Source organism: Scleropages formosus, chromosome 7 (assembly GCF_900964775.1).
Source record: "Scleropages formosus chromosome 7, fSclFor1.1, whole genome shotgun sequence".
Lineage (NCBI taxonomy): Eukaryota > Metazoa > Chordata > Actinopteri > Osteoglossiformes > Osteoglossidae > Scleropages > Scleropages formosus.
The window spans coordinates 8,616,617-8,640,789 of NC_041812.1; the positions used below are offsets into that span (position 1 = coordinate 8,616,617).

Genomic DNA, 24,173 nt, shown 5'->3' on the forward strand with positions numbered 1-24,173 from the left:
AGTACATATTTGGCTGTGTGTTTTTCAAACTTTTTTTTTCTATCTGTGTAAATCAGATGTGTTTAACTTGCTGTTAAGATGCTGAAATTAAAATAATTTTAACTGCAATGGGATGAGTTCTTCTTCATTCGGCCTCTGAACGCCACTCTGCATAAACACCTTAATGACAGTTGGTATAGAATGGGATGGGGGTCTATTTTTTTCACACCACACTGTTGGCCATGCTTAGCATTAACTTTCACACATTTGCTGTTCAAGGCATTAATAATAATTGCGGTGTCCGGAGGCTGACTCCCTTTACAGAATGACAAATTAATCATTTTTGTTACATGCATTTCAAATTCAATATTTCAAACCAGCGTTTTTAACCGATGCCAATTTCAAATATTATGTCTAAATGCAGAGAAAAGTTACAAGCACATATTTTAGTGAAAGCTGCCTGGGAGATAAGCTGGAGAGGTGTGTGTAAAGTAGTAAAATACACGTGATCCCACCCCGCCCCTAGAATCGACTGTTCAATTAAAATCATGCGATTAACGACGACGACAACCAGCGCATTATTTAAATTACGGTACCTACTAGCCTAATCTTTTTGAGCTACTCATGAATCCCTGACAACAACAGCATACAGAAACGATAAAGCTACATACAGGATAACTGCATGTCAGTGTTTAAAGCTACATACAATATACCCAAATGGTAATGGAAAAAACTACACATAATTCGATAACTGTTAAAGGATAAAGTCGCACTACACGCAATAACTTGCAATACAAAACTACATTAGACCCACAAGGCCTTGGGCCATCGCTGCCGGAAATCACGTGGTCGGGGCATGTTAGCCAATCGATTGTCGGAAGAAGAAAATTACCCAAGATCCACGATGCCGAACACGAGCGATGTAGCGCCGCTGCCAGGGATCACGTGGTCGACGGAGGGGCGTGTCGTCCGTTGAGGTTGGATCGCAGCGATAGGTCGGCCGGAGCAGAGTCCTGACCGGTGAGTAGAGTCGGAGGACTGTCTCCGCAGGTACGTAACCCTGGAGTGTCCGTACAGGTGAGTAAAGCTGGGGGCGTGGCCTCACAGGTGTGTGAGAACAGTCAGGTGTGTCGCAGTGTAGAAGTGCCGGTGGTGTCGTTAACCGGATAAAAGGAGGGCTGCGGGCAGTTGACTGGTAAACTTTGTGTTTCCTTCCCTGTGTTGTGTGCGAAGTGTCATGGTCTGGAGGTAGCGGGAACTTACACAGAGCGAGTAGGTGGGCTCAGCGCGCACTTATTTCTCGGTCTCGCGGCTGTCGATGAGAAGTTTTTTTTTTTTTTTTTTTTTTGTGTTGCTTCTAATGAAAGGTGCGGGGACGCGCAGAGCGCGCGGCCGGCCGGTCGGTCGGTCGTTCTACTCGCATCTAACTAAACCGGCGTGGTAACCGTCGTAACGTGTACTGTCTCTTCCAGCATTTTGAGAACAAATTAACTGTGAACGATAACCAGAGTGTCTGCGGTTTTAAAACAGTACAAGCGTGTTGTTGTTGTTGTAGTACTTCAGTAATTCAATTGTCTTGTTTGCATAATTGAACAGTTTCTGCACCGTCCCTGTGCTTCAATATAGGCACTGGATACTTACAGAACCGGACATGAATCCATTGTAAATAGTACGAATAACTGGACAAATGGGGACGCTCGTGCGCCGCGTTTGGTTGTTCTCCCGTCATGCACCGCGGTTTAAGCGAGTTCATTATGGAAATTATTCTGTTCTCGGTCTTATGCGACGTGTCGTGTTTGTTGAGCAGTTTTATTAATCCTGAGGTGTTAACTATTGCACTGCGGTCGCCCTGGTTTGTTTTTGTTTTGCTCCCCTCCAGTGTCAGTGCATGCTGTGTTGTACAGGATCTTCCTGTGTGACTAACTAACACAAACATGAATGATATATTTAAATTTTATATATATATATATATATAAACTTTTTTTTCCCCTTCTGCATTTGCAGGGACCAATCTCTCCACAATGAACTTCCTCCTGGAGACCCTGCAGGTCTTGGTCTTGTCAGTGTACTTCAACCTGGAGGCCTTCCTCAAGCTCTTCATCCCCTCGAGGAAGAAGAGCGTGGTCGGAGAGCTGGTCCTCATCACGGGCGCCGGCAGCGGTATCGGCCGGCTCGTGGCCCTCGAGTTCGCGCCCCTGGGCGTCTCTCTTGTCCTGTGGGACATCAGTCAGGAGGGGAACAAGGAGACGGCCCGGCTGGCCAAGGAGAAGGGGGCCAGGAAAGTCCACACCTACGTGTGCGATTGCAGCGATAAAGCGGACGTGTACAGAGTTGCTGATCAAGTAAGGAGTTGCTTGTTTTCCTGCCCATTTTTGTCCATCTCTTCAGCAAGAGAAGCCCCAGTCAATTGTACAACATGCATCTGATGTGTGATCCTGTGAATTGGCTTTTTTTTTTTAATTCCCCCCCATATGAGTAAAGCTATACTTTTTTAAAATCTAGCTGATGAAGAAATGGTGAAAACAATCTCAGGAGCAATAAAACACAAACTTGGGGCAAATTAATATTTTTATCATTAAATGTTGCCTACCTGTGAAGTTGACAGTACATGTTCGTGACTGGAAGGGCATTGCCGTGGTATCCTTGATCAAGTACTTGACCTAAATTGCTTTGGTAAATGTTTGGTGTGTAAACAGGCTGCTCTGGGATGACTTATTACATCTCTGTAACTGTGCACTTTACCCAGGGGAGCATCTGGATATTTTAGTACTGGAGAAATGCATTCAGCAGATGTAGGTCACTTTAGACAAACTCCTCTCATTGAATCCTCTATGTGTACATTCTATTAACAGAAATAGACTTGGATGCAAATGTGATTAAGTGCAGTTTGTTTACCACTATATGAACTGATGTAACTCACATGAGTAGCTGCATAAAAGTTGATCTGAATATCAACTTTTCCTTATAAGCTTAAATGCTAATATTTGTTAAATTATAGTAGTAGTAGTTGCATGAAAGTTTAGCCATTTAACAGGCAAAGAATCTCTCAGGTGAGTTTTCTTCCTCCTCCCCTCTTTTGGGACTTGAAGACTTTGCATTAGAGGTTAGCCCAGTTGAGTTGTAGAGAGAATGTCAATCTTGTGTGCCAATGGATGGAATGATAAAATGCAGCTTGCAGGTGTCCAATATGTGCTTATGGGATGTTCATGTAGTCATTGGGACAGACTTGCTAGTATCACTGAGGTTTGCAGTGTGACATCTCAGCACTTGAGATTTAACATTGTCCTCATCTGTTGGTTCTGTTCCCTAAGTATGAAATGGTGCCCTTCCCTTGGTCCTTGGTATCTCTTTATGTTTGGGGTCCAGTGTGGCACAGAACTGCTTTCCAGACCTGTTGCGTAACTTTGGTTACTAAACTATTTTGTTTAGTGCCCCTCCCACTCTGGTCGAATGGGGGTTGTCCTTGAATTCGCTTGGGTTTAAAGAGCAGCACTATCTCAGCATGTGGTGCAATTCTGGGTCTTGGAGGCCACCTTGGCTGCGTGCCAGCTAGAGCAGAATTTAACATTCCAGGTCTGTTTGTCTCCTGTGGTATGAAGAATCGCAGTAATTTACCACAAACTATTGCTGGCCTTTTTTCTCATTTGGTGCAAAATGCAATATTGCACATGGACTTTTTTCCCTCCACCAATTCTGATGCTATTAATTAGCTTTAGTACAATACTGGATTAGAGCAGGCCTCTCAAACCTCTCTGGGAGAGCTGAAGTACCACACTATATGAGGTGGTACAGTGAGCATGGTGTGTGTAAAGCTGTCTTATGTGTTGTGTAATACTTAAACAGGAACATGATCTCAGCTACCTTGAGATGGACTGCTATCCTGTCTGGGGTGTACCTCCCTCAGTCTTGTGATCAATGCTTCTGGGATAGGTTCCAGACCACTGCTCAAGACAAGTAGTTATTGAAATTGGATGGAGGGACGAGCCCATCAGTCTCCAGCATACCCCCCCCCCCCCCCCCCCCCCCCGGCTCCCTTTCTATACCAACATTGAAGGTGGTAATGCAGAGTTTGTTTCTGGAAGCAGCACCAAGGAGCCTTGCCAAATCCCCAACCCCCTTAAGTCTCTTCTTTCCACCCCCATCAGTATTTCCACCTTTATATTGCCCCAAATTGGCTGCCTGGTTTAAGACTTCAGGAAATGCAAAGCTCTTGTGAGAAGAGCTAAGATGTGTGTGTGTCCCTTTGTGCTCAGGTGAAGAGAGAAGTGGGTGATGTGAGCATCCTCATCAACAATGCTGGTATTGTCACAGGGAAGAAGTTCATGGATGCTCCAGACTCTCTCATAGAGAAAACCTTAGAGGTCAACACCATGGCCCACTTCTGGGTAAGTGTCCTGTTGAACATCAACTACTATTGCTTTTTGCACTGTCTGGGGGGGGGGGACCCACAATCCTCACCTAAATAATGCCTTAGGAAGGTCAGTATAACTCTGGTTTTTGCTCCTTCCAGACATACAAGGCATTCCTCCCAGCTATGATGGCCAACAACCATGGCCATCTGGTCAGCATTGCAAGCTCAGCTGGCCTCATAGGAGTCAGTGGCCTGGCTGGTAAGTTTGCCCATGTCTCTAAGCTAGATCTTCCACTACTGATTTTGGTGGCACTACCCATAAGAAGGTCATTCCAAAGAGAATGAATGCTAAAACATTTTTTGTGCAGCTGGTTCAGATGTTCTAGAATTTCTCATGTTGCTTCTGTGTATTAAGCTCTCACCATGTAGTTTTATGTATGTTTCATCTGATCTGATGGCGCAACTCATCTGCACCTGTCTTTTACCTTAGCAATTTCTTAGCCTGTTCTTTTCACACAGATTACTGTGCCAGCAAATTTGGTGCTATTGGCTTTGCTGAGTCAGTGGCCTTGGAGATGCTGACTGCTGGCAAGGATGGGATCAAGACGACAATTGTGTGCCCATATTTTATAAACACAGGGATGTTTGACGGTTGCCAGACAAAGTGAGTAGGTGACAATGTAGGACAAATGCATTTTGTAGGTTTTTTTTGGGGATGGCTGGTTCCAGGTTCCTTTCAATCTCCACAATAGTCATAACCTCAACATTGGACACTATAGTAGTGTTACAGGACAGTTTTAGTTGTAAAATGTTGAGCTGCTGGGAGCTATGTTCACAGTCCATGCACCAACACCTGGGAATTGGCCGAGTTCATAGTTCAGCTCAGGGACTAGCCAACCATATCATGGTGTTTTGATCGGGTGGTTTAAAGTACAACAGAAGTGCTGTTGATCTGAATGAATGAGCAAGGTTAACTCCTGCAGCAGTAAAAGTGAAGCCAGCTGTTAGTACAGGAAATGTGTTCAGTCACTTCAAAAGCCCTGCACTGCAGTCCTGTTGTCATGGAAGCTTATCAGTTCTGCAGCAGTTTACCCACTCTATACTTTCACCTGTAGCTACATGTTTAACCAAAGTGAGCTGCCCCCCCAGCAATTTCTTTCTGAAACATTGCCAGGTGGCCCCGTTTGCTGCCCATCCTGGACCCTGCCTATGTTGCAAAGAAGATTGTCAATGCAATCCTCACTGACCAGGTGTACCTGCTGCTCCCCAGAGCCATGTATGTGCTGATGGCTTTCAAAAAGTGAGTTTCATGCTTTCTCCCTTAGATGGTAGTGCAGAAATGCTTCCGGAAACACATACCTATTAGCACTTAGTTTTCAGTCTTGCACATTAAGCACTGTGCTCTTACATTTATTCACTAAGCAGATGCTTTTGTCCAAAGCGACTTACAACGGGTACTATGTAGTGTTACTACCAGCCCACACACCTTATTCACCAAGGTGACTACATTGCTAGATACACTACTTACAAGGGGTTACTCATCCATGCATCAGTGGAACACACTCCCACACTATGGGGAACCTGAACCACATGTCTTTGGACTGTGGGAGGAAACCCATGCAGACACAGGGACAACATGCAAACTCCACACAGACTGAGCGGGTATCGAACCCACATTCTCTTGCACCACCCAGGTGCTGTGAGACAGCAGTGTTACTTACCCCATAACTTGCATCCAACATTCTTCAAGTTCTGTACAGTAACTAGTTGAAAGATTTGTGTAGGGTAATAATCCTAGGTGTGCTGGACATGTGTTTACAAGTCATACAGCAGTGCAATCAAGCACAGATACGGCAATTAAGTCATCAGTTTGCTTGAAACCCACATCTTTGGACTGTGGGAGGAAACCTATGTAAACATGCAGAGACCATCTAAACACAGTGAGCCAGACTTTAACCTCTGTGTACAACTGTACTGAGCACTTCTGTGAGATACCATCACATTCTCCTGCACTGTTGCTGATGACCAAATGAATGGGCCTGGCTTATTTAATTTCTGGTGTTCCACTTGGCATAGGTTTTTGACCAGCACCAGAGAAATCATTGCATGTCAGTGCTATATGGGGTAGCTAGATGAAGCACAGCACAAACCAACAGGGGGCACTATTACGGTTTCTTGCCTCTGCCCCCCAGCTGCTTGCAGTGGAACCAGGCAGCCCTCCTGGGCCTCTATCTGGGTGTCTTCGACAAGCTAGAGGAGTGCAAGGCCCACCAGAGCCCTAAGAAACTGTGCTGAACAAGGGGTTCAGTCCAGCTTTAAAAGGCCACTGCTAGTCTCTAATGCCACCTAGAAGATCTAATGAACCCAACTACACCAACAGTGGGTTTTCATCTGTATGCTGTTGGGGGGGGTTTCTTCCCCCCCATACTTGTTACTAATTTGAATTGCCTCCATCCCTTGAAATGCACTGTGTGGGCAGGGAAGCACAGTGGTGTAAAATGCATTTACCTGTAATAGTACTGTTTAATAAAGTATTGGTTTGTTTGTATATGGTCTAATTTTGCTTGTTGGTATTTGTGAAGGAAGGTTTAGGCCACATCAGAGGAATTGCACTGTAATTCAGAAATATGGAAGCCTGTAACACATCCTACATCCAGTAAAGTGTGCTTTGTACCTGCTGTTATAGAGGGATGATGGGCCACTTAGGGTAACTATAAGCCCATGTTCAGCTCTGCCTGATTCAAAGGCCTTTAATGTTCCACCGACAAGCACAAATGAAAAGGCTCCCTTGCCAGACCTGTGCTGAATAGCAATGCACTGTGAGCCATGGGGGGGGCAAGCAATCTGTCTATTGGTAACATTTTTACCTTGAGAGTAGCCATTGGTAGTGCAGCCTGCATCAATAGCCTTGCTGCTGGTGTCAGGAGCCCTATTAGTTTGCTGTACCTCCCAAAGGCTTCCAGTGCTTAGGTGAACACACTGTGCAAATAAAATTTTCAGAAAGTTGCTTACTACACAACTCACCTGTTATGCCAGCAGGTAACAGTTATAGCCACTGCCTTGCACTTGAAGGTCCTGGGTTCAAACCCCTGCTTAATGGTGATATCTACTCTGAATTGATTAGCCAACCAGCTGCACAAAGTTATAAATCATTGTAAGAAGCTTAACTTTGTAAAACTTCATTGGGGTTGTCTGCTAAACAAATTTTAAGAGCTCTATTTGAGTTAAGATTGAATAGAAACACTGATCTGGAATTGACCGCTTCACTCCTTTAGATGGGAATGTGATCCAGGGGGCTGGAGCATAAGTTCCCTGTTAAGGTGCTCATGGAAAAAAATGTTCAAAAATCCTTTTTTTTTGTCATTTAAAAACATGATAGTGGTATGAAAATTATATCTTAAAAGTTGTACAGTCATGTACATGCAAATGAGTCCAAACATAATTTTGAGGTATGTGGGAAATGTGATTCAGTTTTAGTTACTTCATTCATCATGCTTAACAACTTGCTGCCCTCAAAAGTACTGCAATGTTTACATGTAGAAATCCAAATTGGACTACAAATAAATTTAAATGCTGTGTAGATAACATTATCTTAGTCAAATTATTTAGGCTTTGAGGAAAGATGGCAGCTACAACAGGGTGGAACTGATCTGGTCTACCTGTGTTTTATCACGGCACTCAAAGAGCAGTCAGTCATCAGCTCGTAATATGACCCTCAAGTGTCGACAAAAGCTTTCGCAGCTATTGCACGAATGTCTGTTTTCATGCATTACTCCAGAGCCTGTTGCCATAGCTACAGATGCCAGTGTTTGAGATTGTTTATTTGAATTTTGTTTTCCAGCATTTTACCCGTGAAGCTGGGCATGGTCCTGGGGGCCTATTTCGGTGCTTTGAACTTCATGGACTCCTTCAGGGGTCGCGAGAAGAAGGACAAATGACTACTTTTGAGGATGAATTCTCAAAGAATTATACTGTAGTGCACAGTCCATCTGAAGTATTATTCACAGATGTATGTTTTTATCCCAGTTTTAAATTCCTTTTACCATGTGCCTTTTACCATGTGAAGTAGTAGTCAACCATGCCTTGAACACGCCGATCAAGAAGTGTGTCTGATGTGTATTTGGTCATAATAAGTAGGATAAACCACCACAATGCTATGCAAATAGTGAATCGTTCATTAACTGAGCCACAAACCTCATTCATTTTAGCTGCTTAGCAAAGTGAGGGTGACCTGCAGTTAACACACAGTCCTTGTTCACCGTGTGACATTTTTTTATGACCTCTTGTGTTCTCCCTGAAGGAAATGTTGCAATTCTCTGATGTACAACTGGAGGGCATTCTTTCATTACCTTCCTTTATTGTCCACATGTTCCTGCCTGAAGAATTTCAGATGCACTTTTTGAAAGGTTTATTTGAAGATATAAAAGCTCCACTGAGTGATCCAGTAGGACTTGCTTTTCTCGGTGAACGGTACCTGCTGATGACCTCTGTTGGACCAAGCCTCAACCCAGTGTTTGTGCTCATCGCTGTGCAGCTGAGCCTCTCGGGGTTGTAATTCAGAGGATGCTTGCAGTCTGATTTCACAGTTAAAAACCATGTTTCAACTGAAGCACTTCTCGTGGCTGCTCCTACCTCTCAAGTCTTTTTTCAATTTATCTTTATGGAAAAGAGACCAGAGTGCAGTGTTATGAACTCGCTGCCCAGGGCTTTGAGCGGTAGCGTCTACACTTCATCACATGATTACTTTAGTTGTTCAGCACAGTCTTTTATCCAAACAGATGAATGTACCGTACAATTTTACACATTACCATAGCTGGGTATTTTAATGCATTTCAATTTGAATTCCTTTCTGAAAGGAACTGTAGCATGGCTGCTTTTTGTCCATTTGTAGCCTGTAGTAAAGACCGAGAATGTGTTGAATGTTTAACTGAATAACCACTGATTTCATTGTGAGTTATGAAAGATTTTATCATTGTCTTAAATACTCTGTGGTCCAATCAAACATTTCATTCTATGCAAGAGGTATGAATAATATTCCTTTTCCAGGTGTATTATTTACTGTTGAAATAAGTTAGTAGCTACAGGATGCACATAATGTATCTTTCACAATCGTTACTGAAATAAGTGCTAGATTGTTAATTACATCTGCCATTTTCGCAGAAACTGATTATTAATAAAGAAAATGTAAACTAGTTGGGTCTGTGAAATTTTTCTGCTGCAATTGAAAGGTGATGTTGGGGATGGGTTGTGTTGCTGCCGTTTGACCTTGTGAAGAAGCTCTGCTGTAGAGCACCTCGGTCAGCGGTTGGGAAACAGGGGGGACATAGTTTGTAGTAATAGGACAGTGTGCAGTAAAACTGTATTTGTGTGGTGTGGATAAGGGCACACAAAATACTGGCACAAAGGTGGTTGTGAACTGGTGCGGTAGAACTTGGGCAACATGTCATTAGGTGTAGTAATTCCTGTGTTTAACATGTTGTGATGGCTAATTGTTTTTGTGCCCCTGTACCACTGGTGGGCAATGATGATTCCTTTGGTTTTTTATTCTTCCCCCACGTGTTTCCTCAAGCACCTCTCAGAAACCATCGCTTCATATTATCTGTAATAAGAGCTAAAGTGGACGTGTGCATCGTTTTAAAAATCAGAATTTTAAAGACCTTTTATTTTAATTAAAATGGATCAGTATACAAAATCTTAAGCATGAACAAATACATTCTCCATGTCATCCCTTACAATACAGCAGAAAAAATTGGCAACAAATTATACATGTGCCACTGGGAAATTTAAAGATCATGAAATGTATTAAAAATATCAGCAAAAACAAAAAAAATGGCAGTTTATTAAAAAGAAGTCCATATAAGTCCTTTCAGTGGTGGACATCACAGGCATGACTGAGATCAGGGACCTCGTGCATGAATTCACCTGACATGGTACATGAACTAAGAACCAACTTTACATTCCGTCAGCTAAATCACATGAGTATTAAATCAGCCAAGGCCTAAGAGACATATTTCCATTTAATGCTCATTTTATGCACTGAGTCTTGTTCCTTGCCTTAAGATTGATTGTTAGCTGCAGACAAACTGTTATATAAATGAGACTAACTGGGGTGTAATGCAGTACTTCCTGGGGCTGATATCCATTTGTCAGCAGGAAAGCAGCTGACCCGAGAACGGAGCCAAGATGCACACCGCCATTCTACCATATTGCTGGCAGTGTGTAGCAGAGAGTCCATGCAGGATCTTTCCTTCATACTTTTACCAATAACTGTTCCAGCAACATGCAAAGTATTCCATGTTCACAAACATTTACATTTTGCTGTAAGCGTCATGTCTTTTTCCTTCATTCCACTTTGAGCACTTCCGTTGTGGAGCTAAAGAACTGTATCCATCTGTGAAGACTTGTCCTTATTAATGAAGAGCAGCCGTCTTGAAGAATGTAAATTTGCAAACGGCACCTGTGATTATTAAACTATAAAAATATTGCTAGAGATGTAATCTTTTCGCAACTCCTTACGCCCCTAGTTAAAACATACGTGCTGATTCACCAGCAGCCTGAACCCCATCATCGAACTTCAGTAACTGGTTCAGTCTATTAGATGGGAATGAACAGCTGACTAAAATATTTAAATAATTCAACTTTTTTTTTTCAAAATGTTAAACACAAAATTGTACAGACAGTTTACTTATAAAAGTACCCTGAGTAATTTAAAAGTTGCAACAGAATATGTTTATGTTACAAACTTCAATTTGAAGTATGAGAACAGAAATCTGCCGTCACATTTGCTTGAAAATAAGCAAATGGTCAGACTGTCCAGCAGAATTCCAGCTGCGTCCAGTCCAGATGCTTTCAGATCACGGTGCCAATGGCCTCCCGCTGAGGAAACGTCTCCTATGGCTGCTGCTGGTACTGGCCCTCCGTGGCGGTGTAGAAGTCGTCCAGCACGCTCTGTATGTAGTCGAATGTTGGCCGGTCTTCAGGTTTGGTCTTCCAGCAGGTGCCCATAATATCGTACAGCTCGGCGGGGCAGTCCTCTGGCTTCGGCATCCGGTACCCCCGTTGGACAGAGGTCATGACCTCGCTGTTACTCATCCCTGCAGCGGAACGGAATGAAAAGATCATCTTTAACGTATACCAAGAAAAGGGCGCGTTCGAAAATGCGGCCAGAAAAATGCAGGACATACAGAGAAAAAGCTGCATTTAAGTCTCATATGAAGTGCGTGTTTGTACTTTTTAGAGAGTTTAAAAAAAACTCCTTAAAGTAGCTATTGCAAGTGCGGAGTCGCATGTCCCAAAGGCCCCACTAATGACATTGCTAATGACACGTATTAATACTTGTCACCAGCAGGTGTCCTCTTCCCCTCGCCGCACTTTGCAGCGTTTCCTCCGCTAGCGATTTGCCTGCTCGACGGCAGGGGCCTCTCTCATTATCTCTTCACTGGAGCGTTATCTTACTTTAGATTAGAGAAGTGCTCGCGGCCGCAACTGCGCTGCGCAGCGCTCACTGAGCCGGGACTGCAGGTGGCAGAACCGCCAAAGAGCCACGCTTGCGATCAGACATTTCTGCGTTCGAGTCCCAGAAGGGGAACTGCTGTTGAAATATGCGGCTTGAAATGGGAAAAGGGCAGCAACATACCGTGTAAACATACTTTTTGTTTGTCGCTTTGCACGAGTGAACGAACTAGAGACGAACACAAGTTCTGCTGCTCCCTGGGAGGACCGAGTTCTCACCTGGGTAAGGCATCTTCCCATAGGTGATGATTTCGTAGAGCAGGATGCCGAAGGACCACATGTCGGATTTGATGGTGAAGGACCCGTAGTTGATGGCCTCCGGGGCGGTCCACTTGATGGGAAACTTAGCTCCTGTATGTAAAACAGAAGTGGTAGAGTGCAAGGCATCAGCAGGGGGAGCAGCAGTTGAGGAAGTGGCCTTGTGCCCACAAGCTGCAAGTACAGCCCAGGAGGCGTCTCGCTGTAACCCCGACCAGTTCTCTGAAAGCTCAGCAGCTCTAGTTTTAAAGAAAAAAAAAAAAAAAGAAATGCAACTCTGGGAACTGCAAAAGTAGAAAATTTGTGCTTTTTTTGGTGAACATGCGGATGTGTGAAATTCCTGCCACGGCGCACAGTTACGCGCACAACCGCTCGCAGCGAGTAGCGAAGATTTGCATGAACAGCTGCGGCGCCTCTTCGTTCCACTGCTGCCAACATGGCCCGTGGGGTTTAGGGTAGCGTGACAACGAGGGGCCCAACCGTGTACGGGAAGTCAGGCACCCCCGGGGGCAGGGCGAGGAGGGAGAAGCAAGAGGCGCGGAACCCGGAGGACTCACCCTCTCTGGCGGTGTACTGGTCGTCCTCGATGACTCGCGCCAGGCCGAAGTCGGCGATTTTGCACAGCAGGCTCTCGGACACGAGCACATTGGCAGCCCGCAGGTCTCGATGGATGTAGTTCTTCTTCTCGATGTAGGCCATGCCCTCGGCGATCTGGAGCAAGCGAACGATGGGCGGAGGGGTTAGCGGTTAAACACGGCAGACTGCGGCACCTATCTGGTTTCAGTCCCTCGGGTTCAGGGGTCAGCGACGGAGGCCGGGCTGCGAACCCCCGCCCTCTACGACGCGACGGCCCACGTTGACACTTGAGATGCAAGTCATAGGGCAAGTCACACCGCATTTACACAGTAAGCGCAGAGAGGCGAGAGGCATGAGGGCGTCAGCATGGTTCTCAGAACCGGAAAGGACGATATGTCACCGAGACGAGCCACCGATCAAGCAGATTTCTGTTCCCCTTTTCGGCACATTTCTGGAAAATCTGACACAATGCATTTATAATGCCAACAGTGCAGTCAGAGTACACTGACCGTACACTGCTGTATTTACAGTGTGTGTGTCTGCGTGTGTATGTGAGTGAGTGAGAGAGAGAGAGAGAGAGAAAGAAAAAAAAAAAGGGCAAAACAAACACTCTTCTTACCTGGGCTGAGAAATCGATCAGTTTTGGTAGCTGTATTCTGCCGCCAGGGTCACTTTTTAAGAAATCTAAGAGGCTGCCTGAAAGCACAGAGACGCCCAGCATCAACTTTAAATGGAAGAAAAGCAGTTCTGCGCAGAAGTGTGCGGAGACAGAAAACAAACCTTCAGCAAACAAGTGAATGTTTGTTGTGTGAACGCTTACTGCTGCAGGACATTTAAACCGGAATCTCCACATCAGTTCTTACAGTGGACCCCGACAGTTACTACGAGATTTTAAGCGCAGTCAAGTCTTCACTTTCTCTGCACTTTGCGCCTCTCTCGCCTACACATTTCTAAATTATGCTAAATTAATGAATATTCTAATTTTCTGGTTTTTCTGAGGGTTGGTGAGCAATTACGATGTTTTAACGAATGTTACGGGACGAATGAGTCAACAATCAGCACAGAGTTTACGGGGACGGCGTTTATTTTCAGTTATTTTAAATGTGCTTTAACTTTAAAGTAGCTCAGTCGATCAAAAATGTCAATTGAAAGACCTTACAAATAACGTTTCGATTATTATAGCTACATGCAAGGTTTTTCCGGAACGTAGCCGAAAAAATAACGAATAAATGCAAATAAAAGGAAGGAGGTCTGGATTATAAACCTTTAAAAGTTACTTTGCTAAAAGTGACTGGACTTATGAACAAAATGAGTTCTGTACAAGCTTCTTGTTCCAAAAGTGTTCATAAGTTGAGGAGGCACCGCGTATTCTTTACCATCTCGTGCAAATAGAGCAAAGTGGCTTTTCCAGGTTACAGGCCAACGGTTTGTCAGGTGGGAACGCTGCTCTGGGGGCGTTTGCAAGGTGGTCGTACCATTGGCCATGAACTCCGTGATGATGTAGATGGGCTCGGTCTTGGTGACCACGGCATACAGGCGCACCAGGCGATCATGCTGCAGCGTCTTCATCAGGTTTGCCTCCTCAAGGAAGGCCTCCGGCGACATGGTGCCCGGCTTCAGGGTCTTCACCGCCACCTTGGTTGAGTTGTTGTAGTAGGCTGCACACAGAAACCAGTCAGCACTGCCAGGGAAGTGACACGGTCATGCGGGACGTGACATCAACGCAGCCTGGATGCACCAGGAGTTAGTCACTGCGGTGCATTATACCGCAATGTGACGTGTGCATTTCGCATGGCAGGTAAAGGGGGAATTAATATGCATATTTTATTAAGCTTACTTTATTAACCGTCGCTCCCAAAGTTAATTGTATAGACTGTATAAATTGTGTAAGCCTGTATAAATGGATACAAGAGCAGAACACTAGTGCATGATGAGTAAAACGATCAGAATGAAGAAAAAGCTTTAAATTCAGCAGCGAGGGTCTGCAGGTGCTGTTGTGAAGCCCGATCGCCTGGGCCACATCAGATGGACCACACCAAACTGCATGTCCTACATGACACATGTCCTGCAGTGCTTCACCTTTTCCTCCGCATGAGTCATCTGAGCCCACTTCCTTCCGACGCTTGACAACATGAAGGGTCCCCCTAGGGCCCAGACATCATCTGGGGGGGGTTGTTGGAGGATTAACTGGTTTTAACCAGTCTGTCTGAATGTTACTGTACTGCTCTTGGTCTCATTACCCAGATCATACTGCTCACTAACTGCATGTGCACAATAAATTTTCCCCTTGGGAACCATGCAAATTAGCACCCAGTCGAACTGGAACTCCCAGTAACTGAGTTTCTACGGGCAGGAAGGGGGATTTAAAACCTCAGGGGGAGCAGATCGAGCGGTGTGCCACCAGTCCCTCGGCGGAGTCTCAATAGTGCATCGCTGTTGCCGAGGGAGCAGGAAGTGTCCTGAATAACAGGGACCTCGCGCTATTTGAATATTCGCAAAACTTCCTGCTTCCTGGATGGGAGCATCGCCGGACACGAAGACGGCCTCCCGCAGCAGTAAAAGTCATGCAAACTGCAGACAGGACACCATTATCAGCCCTCTGATAGGAATCAGTCTCCGCCCAGGTCCCAACTTCACCCAAGAGAACTGTGGTCTGCTCAAACTGCTTAATCAATATATGGTAGATATAATCAGTATATGGAAAATATAATCAAATTGAATACATTTAGCAGGGGAGGAAAAAAAAAAAAAAAAAAAAAAAAACTATTTTTATGGATTCTACAGTGGAAGTGTCTAGTCCACCAACATGGGATCTATGTCCTCCTCAAGGGTATGAATGCAGCGTCAATCACGGGACCTGAACTTGCGCCTTTATGATCAAGAGCCTTGATCGCTGCGCTGCATTGGACTCAAGTGCAACGGCATTTAACTTCCTCTCAACCGCACTCCAAAGCTCCCACAGCGTCCGATTTCACATTGAATCACGTTGCAGCAAATATGAATGAGATGGGAGCGAGAAGCGGCTCACCCATCCAGACTTCCCCAAACTGTCCGGCTCCCAGCTTCTTCACCATCTTGATGGACTCCTTGGAGATCTCCCATGCGTCTTTATCCCATGGCATCTGTGCCTTTGGCTTCTCGCATGGTTTCTCCAGCTTCCTGCAGAGGCCGTCGGCTTGCTCTGAAAGACACGCACACACACACGGTTTGCCCTCTTCCAGTGTAATGGCCTTAATCAAAATACACTGAATTAATGCAGTAGAAATTACCTACTTATGCAAATGGGTAAATAATACAAATAAAAGTAGTTTAGTGTACAAAAAATTGCATGTCACTCTAGAGAAAAGCAATGACTATGGGGCAGCTGGTAATGTAATGGTTAGCGCTGTTGCCTTTGGAGCCAAAGGTTGCAGGTTCGAGTCCCACCTCCAGCTGCCGTACCCTTCAGCAAGGTGCTAACCCTAAATTTCTCCAGTAAAATTACTTAACTACATAAATGAGAAAATAATTGTAAGTAGCTTAACATTTTAAGCTGCTTTGGAGACCAGCACTAGTTAAATGAATAGCTGTAACTATGAATTGTGAAAATACAGTAAAACAGGTGCTAATTTGCATTTTGACAAGTTAATCCATTCACTGGAAAATATGCTGTATGATTTAAAAGGTCTGCAAAACTAACATAAAATGTTAGTGGACAGAAACAGATTGCTACCATGAAGAGAAGGCGAGGGAGATTTACTGTGGTACAGGCTACTCACTGTGGTAATGCTTTAACATGCTGTTAATGTCCTGGAAGGTGATCTTCGGGGAGATATAGTAGCCGCCGTTGTCCAGCGTGCGGATTTTGTAATGTTTGACACTGTCCACTCCATGAATGTCCACGTCCCTGATTGAGAGGGAGTAACTCCCTTCGAAGGAGAATGAAAACACTGAGAGCCGCACAACTGGGTCTCGTCAACGTTCGCACCACCCCAGCTCAACTTCCCACACACATCATACACGTTTCCTTTGCCTGGTGCCCTACTGTTGATCTGCTCCTCTGAGGACTGAAGAGGGATGGATGAGGCCATCAAAGGGCTTCCTGAGCCATTCACCTGACATCTGTGTAATTGGTAGGTCTGCCATCGGTTCAAAACCTTGAGCGTGGGGTGCTGGCCCCCTACCTTTCGAGGTCTCGCTCTCTCGGACAAGGAAAGACCCAGCTTTGTTGGCAGGTGCCAGAAGTTGCCTCTCTGCATCTTTCCTCGTGATGTCCTTGAAAAACCACCTGCAAATGAAATAAAACCACCGTGTTTCAGGGAGTGATGTTAGAATTCAACGATATTACTACATGCCTTGCAAATGTGTGAACATCATCCATTTTCTACAAATGTGGTGGTGTTAAAGGTAAATACTGGGCATGTAACCACTCTATGTCCTTGTTCCTGGTGTTTCACTCTGATTTACACTGTTGTTGAATCCTGCTGATGCTGGCATCAAGTGTGTGACGCAGTGTGGTTGAAAAGCGATGACGCTCACTCTTCGGTTTCCATCGTATCGATTTCCGCCACGTAGTTGGAGGGGATGAACCCTTCCTTCCGGGTGGTGAGGGACTTGGCCTTCCACCACTCTCCATTCCTGCAACACAGTTGGAGTCCAGGTTGATATGGGGGGGCAATGTGCTCTGTGGTGGGTAGCACAGGACATTGCACCAAGCAGGCAGCACAGCTCCAATACTTACTCTTCGAGAACTTTAAGTTTTTCTCCTTTCTTGAATCCCAGGTCATCAGTGTGCACGGCCTCATATGGGTACAAAGCAATGACTATTTTACCCGACTCTTTCTGGGCTGTAGGAGAAAAACAGATCTTTTACTCACAGATTTCCAGTGACAAACCTGAACGTCTCATTAGATTTCTCCTGCCGGTTGTGTCGCTGCCTTGTTTGTCCATGTTGCTGAGAAGGGGGCCCACATGCAGGACGTGCACATTTTGCGCAATGTACTGACCCCCTGCCAACTCCATTACTGTCTTATGCGCTCCAGGCCACACAGCACTGAGCATAAAACAGTTCAAACCGGAAGAAGGACCATCAGGTTCTGTTCACACAGAACCATAAAACCCACCTTCCATATTCTGGAACATCTGACCAGGGAGGAGATGTCCATCCTGGGATGAAGATGCCTACAAGAGAAGGTATCCAGGTTTAGATGTAAACGCCACTACCACATATGGTCTGGTCAATACAATCTGAAACAACACCAGATTAACTCTGAAGACGTATGTACACAGACACACACACACACACACACACACACACACACACACACACACACAAAGAGGAAAATTATAGCATATTGCACATAATGCAACATTTAAACACAGTCACACAACACATACTGGATTATTGTTACTGGTGAACTTTGGGACGAGCGAACAAGTTGTATGATGGGTGCTTGATTTGGGTGTGTGACTATCACAGTGCAGTGAGAGCGACGCTGCCCCCGAGGGGACACCGGAGGAAGAGGCACTTCTCCCCCAGTTCTACTTACTATGTGTGGGCTACCGGAGGTGGGGTCTCGCACATAGATAGTTTGGTTGGTACGTACGGGCTGCTGCTTCTTCACATCGAGAGCACCGCCATTCTGCCTCTCGCTCAGCTTGGATTTCTGACAACCCATAATTACTCTGAGAAAAGAGATAAGTAAAGCTGTTAGAATCAAATGCTTGGACTGTAAGAGGTTAACTATTTTGGCCTCCCTTTACTGACTGACAGCTAAAGCACAGATTGAGATCCAAACCCTGGTTGTGAATTTAACAGCCAGGAGAACAGTTCTATCATAAATGCAAATTTCCATCAAACCACATGCCATCAAATGCTATAGAGTACCATCAAATCCTACAGCTCATCATCAATCCCAACAAACTGCCATCAAACTTAGAGCCTGTACTCACACTCTACAGACTATCATCAAACCCTACAAAACTGCCATCAAACCCTACAAAACTGCCATCGTACCCAACACTGTCATCAAACCTTACAAAACTGCCATAAAACCCTACAGCCTGCCACCATACCCAACAGACTGTCATCAAACCCTACTGTCTTCCGAGATCTTTCTGATCAGCATGCTCAGAGTATTTCATCAGATCACCACACAGCTCAATTTTTCAACCAGTGGAGTCGTGCTGACTCTATCACGTGGTGATCTTCGCAGCCTTGCTCAAACAACCATCGTCATGACTGGCTAAACTGCTGTTTCACGCAACGACCAGACGCGGTAGATGGGACGCACACGACTGACTGAGGATCCACCAAGACATATGGAGAGATGTGCAGCATTCTGGGAGACTTAGAGACCACAATCACAAAGAAACCTGGAACCTCCCACCTGCTGCTGGAAAGGCTTGCAGCCCCAAAGCTGAGAGACAACATCCTAAACACATAAGAACACAGAGCAACACCTAACAAAAACATCCCCGAGAAGCTGAAATACCAAAATACGGTAAACTAGTGAACTCTGACTGCGAGTAATGAATATGGGATTCGTTTACAGCCATCCGGAATAACCCTTATTTCAGCGTGAAGAGTGGCTCAGCCGCTCGTAATCGTGCTCAGGCTTCCTGTGTTTCAGCCCTCAATCATTTTTGGACTGTAAAGAAATAGGCTGTCATTTCCTTTTCCCTTTAGCCAGTTCACCGGTTTGGTCACAATGAACAGGCAGAGGGCGTGAATCATGCTGGAAAAGCAGCGTACGGAAGTCCAAGGGAGTTAAACAGCTTGTCCACTGTGCCGCCACGTCCCAACGCAAGGTGACAGAAGGATGCGGAGGGTAAGGAGAGACGTGCTGGATGTGACAGGCAGACCTTGATTCATAAATACATTATTAATACCCACTTGCCTAGTGTAAGGTGGCAGTGGTCCAGAGGTTATCACGGAAACACAGGGTGTCGGGCAGGGTACACCCTGGACAGGACACCAGTCCATCACAGGGCGATCACACACACACACACACACTACAGGTCATTTAGAATGAGCAATTCACTCGAAACATGTCACCGGACAGCGGGAGGACACAGGGGCTCCTGGTGGAAAGCCACACGAACACAAGGAGGAGGAGATGTAAACCCCACACGCACCGAGCTGGATTCAAACCCACATCCAAATCCACGGCCCCAGGAACTGTAAGGCACCGCTACCACCGCATCGCTGTACCACCCTGGGCTTACGTACGTGCACGTTGAATAGAGCAGTATGGCGAAAATACCGTGAATAACGTTTCTTTCAGAGGGCCCGTTTACAAACGCACGAAGACTTGGTGTTTTTCAAACTGACCGAGTGTCTCAGAAGATGAAACCGAATGTACTGCACATAGATCAGACGCAAGATGAACTTGCTCTGCAGAAAAATACACCACAATGGACAAAGTGCGGAGAGCAGAAGTCCTACGAGTGACGACAAGTCGTCGATGTAAAGGCTGTTCCGATGGCTGCAGAACCCCAAAGGCGCATTGCATCAGAGCTTCGGGATGTCTATTTAGACCTTCCTGACCCGACTGACCGTGACGACCGACCGACCGACCGCACCAGCACGGCACAGCGTGACCGCAACAACCAGCAGTTTTGTACGATGTCCCGTCCATTATGGGTGATTTTATTGTTGACCACCGATGACGTGAACTGCCAGTCATAGCCCTGCGTATTTTCATATTCCGATTACATTAAACACCCGACATGATCCTCTGCGTGGGACGCGATCAAGGGAGTCGCATCAAGACAATTTCATTTCCTGCAAGGCTGACGCTAATGGCTAACTTGACTGGCTGAAAGAGCTGCTTTGTTAATGTTTCATTCAAGAAGTGGAGCAGTGTGTCACAGGGCACCCACAGCAAACATTAATACACATGCGCATGTGCGCACACACACACAGGATCTACAACACAACTACATTTAAGACTCACGTTCCCTCTTTGACTCAGAACAACGTCAAAAAACCTGAAATTCTCACCAGGTGGTCCATCCTCAACTCCTTGACCAGCACAAGGGCCTTAAAAAAGAACCCCAGCCCAGAGATGTCCTGCTTCCAGGGGCAAAGGTACAAACACAATAACAAAGACAATAAAACATGACGAAATCCATTATTTCTATGAAAACCAGGAAGTCCTCTTAGTGGCATAATGAAAGGGGAACTGCAGAAAAACTGAACTGGCTCTCTGACGTCCCTCAAAGACGAACCGCTTCTCTGCCCTCCAGCACTTTGATGGGCAACTTTGTAACAACCGTCCAGACGACCAATGAAAAATGTCTCCCAAATATTAGTATTATTTGGTCTGTCAGACTCCTCTGTCCACCACAGCGACTTTGTCTCGACTTTACACAGATGCATCCCTCTATAAGAGGACATTCTCGCTGTATCAATTCAAGGTAAGCACCTTGATCAGGGGTACTGCAGAAGGAATGGGATTCAAACCCAGCACCTTCAGACTGCACGCTGACAACCCGAACGACTACTCCACCTGCTGGCCTACTTCTGGCAGAAACCTGTCAGAACCCAATTCATATACACCTGTAATCCAAAGAAGTACAAAATAAATATTGACAAAAAAAAAATACAGTTGTTTCAACAGTGGTCTTATAAGGTCTATGAGGGCTTTTTATGAATTGCTATTAAGCAGCAGTAAGAACGTCGTTAAATATATTAATAATATAGAAAGCATAGTAATAAAACTCATACTTCACAAAAAAAAAAAAAAAACTTGCAGTCATGTTAATTATAATGTTATATCCGTTATAAGGAGGACAGAAAAGAAAAGGAAAAAAAAAAAAAAAAAAAAAAACGTCACGAGCAGACCGAGGAATCGATCGCTGTAAAACAGCTGTAACTAGTTAAGTTCAGAGTTACCGAGAGGAACCGAAGAAGTTATTAAAACGCGCTCGATCCGTCCAGGCTGCGCTCCGCGAGGAAAGAACAGGAGGAGGAAAAGTTCACGAGAAGTTAATAATCACGAGAAAAGTTATTAAGGAGAAGTTAAGTTATTCATGAGGAAAGAAAGAGCCCCGGTGACATGATGAGTGAGTCATGACATGACGATGATATGAAACTGCTGGCGGCGAGCAGCGCGGCGGACACGTACCGGTCGGAGTAAAAGCGCCGATTTTAACACATGCGAGTCAGTGTGAGCGCGCGCGAACCGCGAGGTGCTCCGCTCGCTCCCCTTCGTCTTCTCGCGCTTCTCTTCCTCTTCCTCGCTCCTCGAGCCGGAGCTCACATGGAGAGCAGCCGCAGCTTCGCAAAGTCGCGAAGTCTCTGGCCCGCGATGAGGAACTGCCGGGGGGGCGGAGGGGGCGGAGACGCTTCTCTGCGCCCACTTCCTCGTGCTGCTAATTTGCATAACAAAGCGCTCCACTGGAGGCCAGGTGTTCGGGAGGTGGGGGCGAGGCGGTCGCCCCCCAGAGCCCCTCCAGAGCCCCTCCAGGTAGTGGACACGCCCCCCACCCCCCATTCCAACACCTGTAACTTTACCATCTCACTCACTGTGCATAACCTACCATTATAATAATATTATTAATAACAACACATTCAGTTGATGCTTTTGTCCAAAGCAACTTACAGTGTTAGAGTGCCTGCACTTATTTACCCCTTTATATAGCTGGGTAATTTTACTAGAGCAATTTAGGGTAAGTTACCTTGCTCAAGGGTACTACAGCTGGAGGTGGGATTTGAACCTACAATCTTTGGGTTGAAAGGAAGGAGCACTTGACTAACCGCTATGCTCCCAGCCATCCCTGTGTAACAACACCAACAACCAAAACAACAAAAAATATTATTATTATTATTAATAATACTGTTTTGGTTTTATTTTATATAGCATCTATAGGGCAGATTGTCAAAGAGCTTTATGGAAAAACAAAGGTAAACTCACATTTTAAACACATTTTTCTGTGCTCATTTGCGAGAATTTTGGGACCATGGAGTTTAACTTCTGCACATCCACAAAAAAAGGTTCTGGCAAAAAATTTGCTGACACAGGAGGGGAAGTGGGTTGGCGCCAAGCTGTTCTCAGAGAGAGGCTGGAGCTGTTTTGACCTCCACCGGAGATATTATCTGGAGGTAGAAGGAGCACTTTGAAGACTTCCTCATGCCAGTAAATTGCCATCCTTCCAAGAGACCAGGCCACAAAATCTGAGGGATCAGGGTTCTCCTCTGATTATTTATTCATTCATCCGACACTTTTGCCCAAAGCGACTGACAACATAAATGTACTTATAGTTATTGACACAGCTAGGTAATTTTTACTGGAACGATTTTAGGGTAAGTACCTTGCTCAGGAGCATTACAGCTGAAGGTGGGATCAAACCTGCAACCTTTGGGTCCCAGCAAACTAGCTCAAGCTGAAGATTTCTTCATAAATAAGACGTCTGGGGCTTCTTGGCAAAAACAGCTCTTCAACCTTGTGCGGAGCGATGGGACGGTACCTCTAGATTGTGAAGGGTTGAGGATACTGATACCGTACGTTCCAGCTACAGACTTCTATCCTTCCTGGGAACGGCTTCACCACGATGCTGGGAGGGAACCTGCGACTGACTGCTGAGCCTCAGTTTCTGGAGAAACAATGTGGATTCCAGTTGCAGAAAAGTGTACAGACTCTTCAGTCTCGCAAGGCTACCAGAGGGCTCATGGAATTTTCAAACCCGGTTTACCTGAGCTTTGCCAATCTGGAAAACACCTGCAACTGGTGTGTTTTAGCATAATCTGTGCAAAGTGCTCCAGAAGAATATGATGTTTATGCCCCTTCTGCACTATGGTGGTTCATGACTGAGTAGTTCTGGGTGAAGATCAGCATCTCCTGACTGTGTTGATGAAGCAGGAAATGCATCCTTGGACAAAGTGCCCAACCTGCCACTCTGGAGATCTCATTCCTCATCTGTGTTCACCAGCTTTAGAACCAGAAACCAGGTACAAAGAGCAGGAATGAGGTCTCTCTGCACAGTGGTGGGACTCTCCACAACAGCGGTCAGGGAGACCATTGGAATTTTAGCTGCTGCTCCAGATCAAGAGGAGCCGCTTAATGCAGTTTGGGCGCCTCGTCCAAATGCCCACTAGGCACCTTCATCGGTATGGGTACCAGGTACGTCCCGCTGAGAGGAGGCCCTGTGGCAGAGCCAGGATGGGCTGGAGACATTGTACCTCTTTTCCAGCCTGGGAAAACATGGGGATCACCCAGGAGCAGCTGGATCGGCTTTTCTATTAAAAGGGAAGTATGGTCTACCCTGCTTGACCAGTTTGACCTGTGACCCTCACTTGGATGAAAAGGGATTGAAAACTGATGGAGCGGGGGTGCGGTGGCGCAGTGGGTTGGACCGCAGTCCTGCTGTCCGGTGGGTCTGGGGTTCAAGTCCTACTTGGGGTGCCTTGCGACGGACTGGCGTCCCGTCCTGGGTGTGTTCCCTCCCCCTCTGGCCTTGCGCCCCTGTGTTCCCGGGTAGGCTCCGGTTCCCCGTGACCCCGTATGGGACAAGC

At 45.7% G+C, this 24,173-nt stretch overlaps 2 protein-coding genes across 8 annotated transcripts; one reads left to right on the forward strand and one right to left on the reverse strand.

Moving 5' to 3' along the window:
* The first annotated feature begins 923 nt into the window (after positions 1–923).
* On the forward strand, positions 924–9,221 carry LOC108937716 (epidermal retinol dehydrogenase 2-like). Of its 7 annotated transcripts, none has more exons than XM_018757815.2 (7): positions 924–999; positions 1,984–2,321; positions 4,233–4,364; positions 4,490–4,589; positions 4,850–4,994; positions 5,505–5,630; positions 6,523–6,878. In XM_018757815.2, the coding sequence occupies exons 2-7, from the start codon at positions 2,001–2,003 to the stop codon at positions 6,623–6,625; spliced, it is 927 nt and encodes a 308-aa protein (XP_018613331.1). In that variant the 5' UTR covers positions 924–999; positions 1,984–2,000; the 3' UTR covers positions 6,626–6,878. The 7 variants fall into 7 exon arrangements, with proteins under 7 accessions (XP_018613331.1, XP_018613332.1, XP_018613325.1 ...); XM_018757816.2 differs by lacking the exon at positions 6,523–6,878 and adding an exon at positions 8,172–9,221 and having other exon boundaries at positions 979–1,056; XM_018757809.2 differs by having other exon boundaries at positions 979–1,056.
* Positions 9,222–10,098: 877 nt separating this feature from the next.
* Positions 10,099–21,960, reverse strand: LOC108937715 (tyrosine-protein kinase Lyn-like). The gene is made up of 13 exons (XM_018757807.2): positions 21,787–21,960; positions 18,205–18,340; positions 17,779–17,836; positions 17,397–17,502; positions 17,195–17,293; positions 16,840–16,943; positions 16,435–16,584; positions 15,705–15,857; positions 14,152–14,334; positions 13,296–13,372; positions 12,658–12,811; positions 12,062–12,193; positions 10,099–11,424 (listed from the first exon to the last, which is right to left on the reverse strand). Exons 2-13 carry the CDS (start codon positions 18,331–18,333, stop codon positions 11,222–11,224), a joined length of 1,548 nt encoding a protein of 515 aa, XP_018613323.1. The 5' UTR covers positions 18,334–18,340; positions 21,787–21,960; the 3' UTR covers positions 10,099–11,221.
* Positions 21,961–24,173: the final 2,213 nt, after the last annotated feature.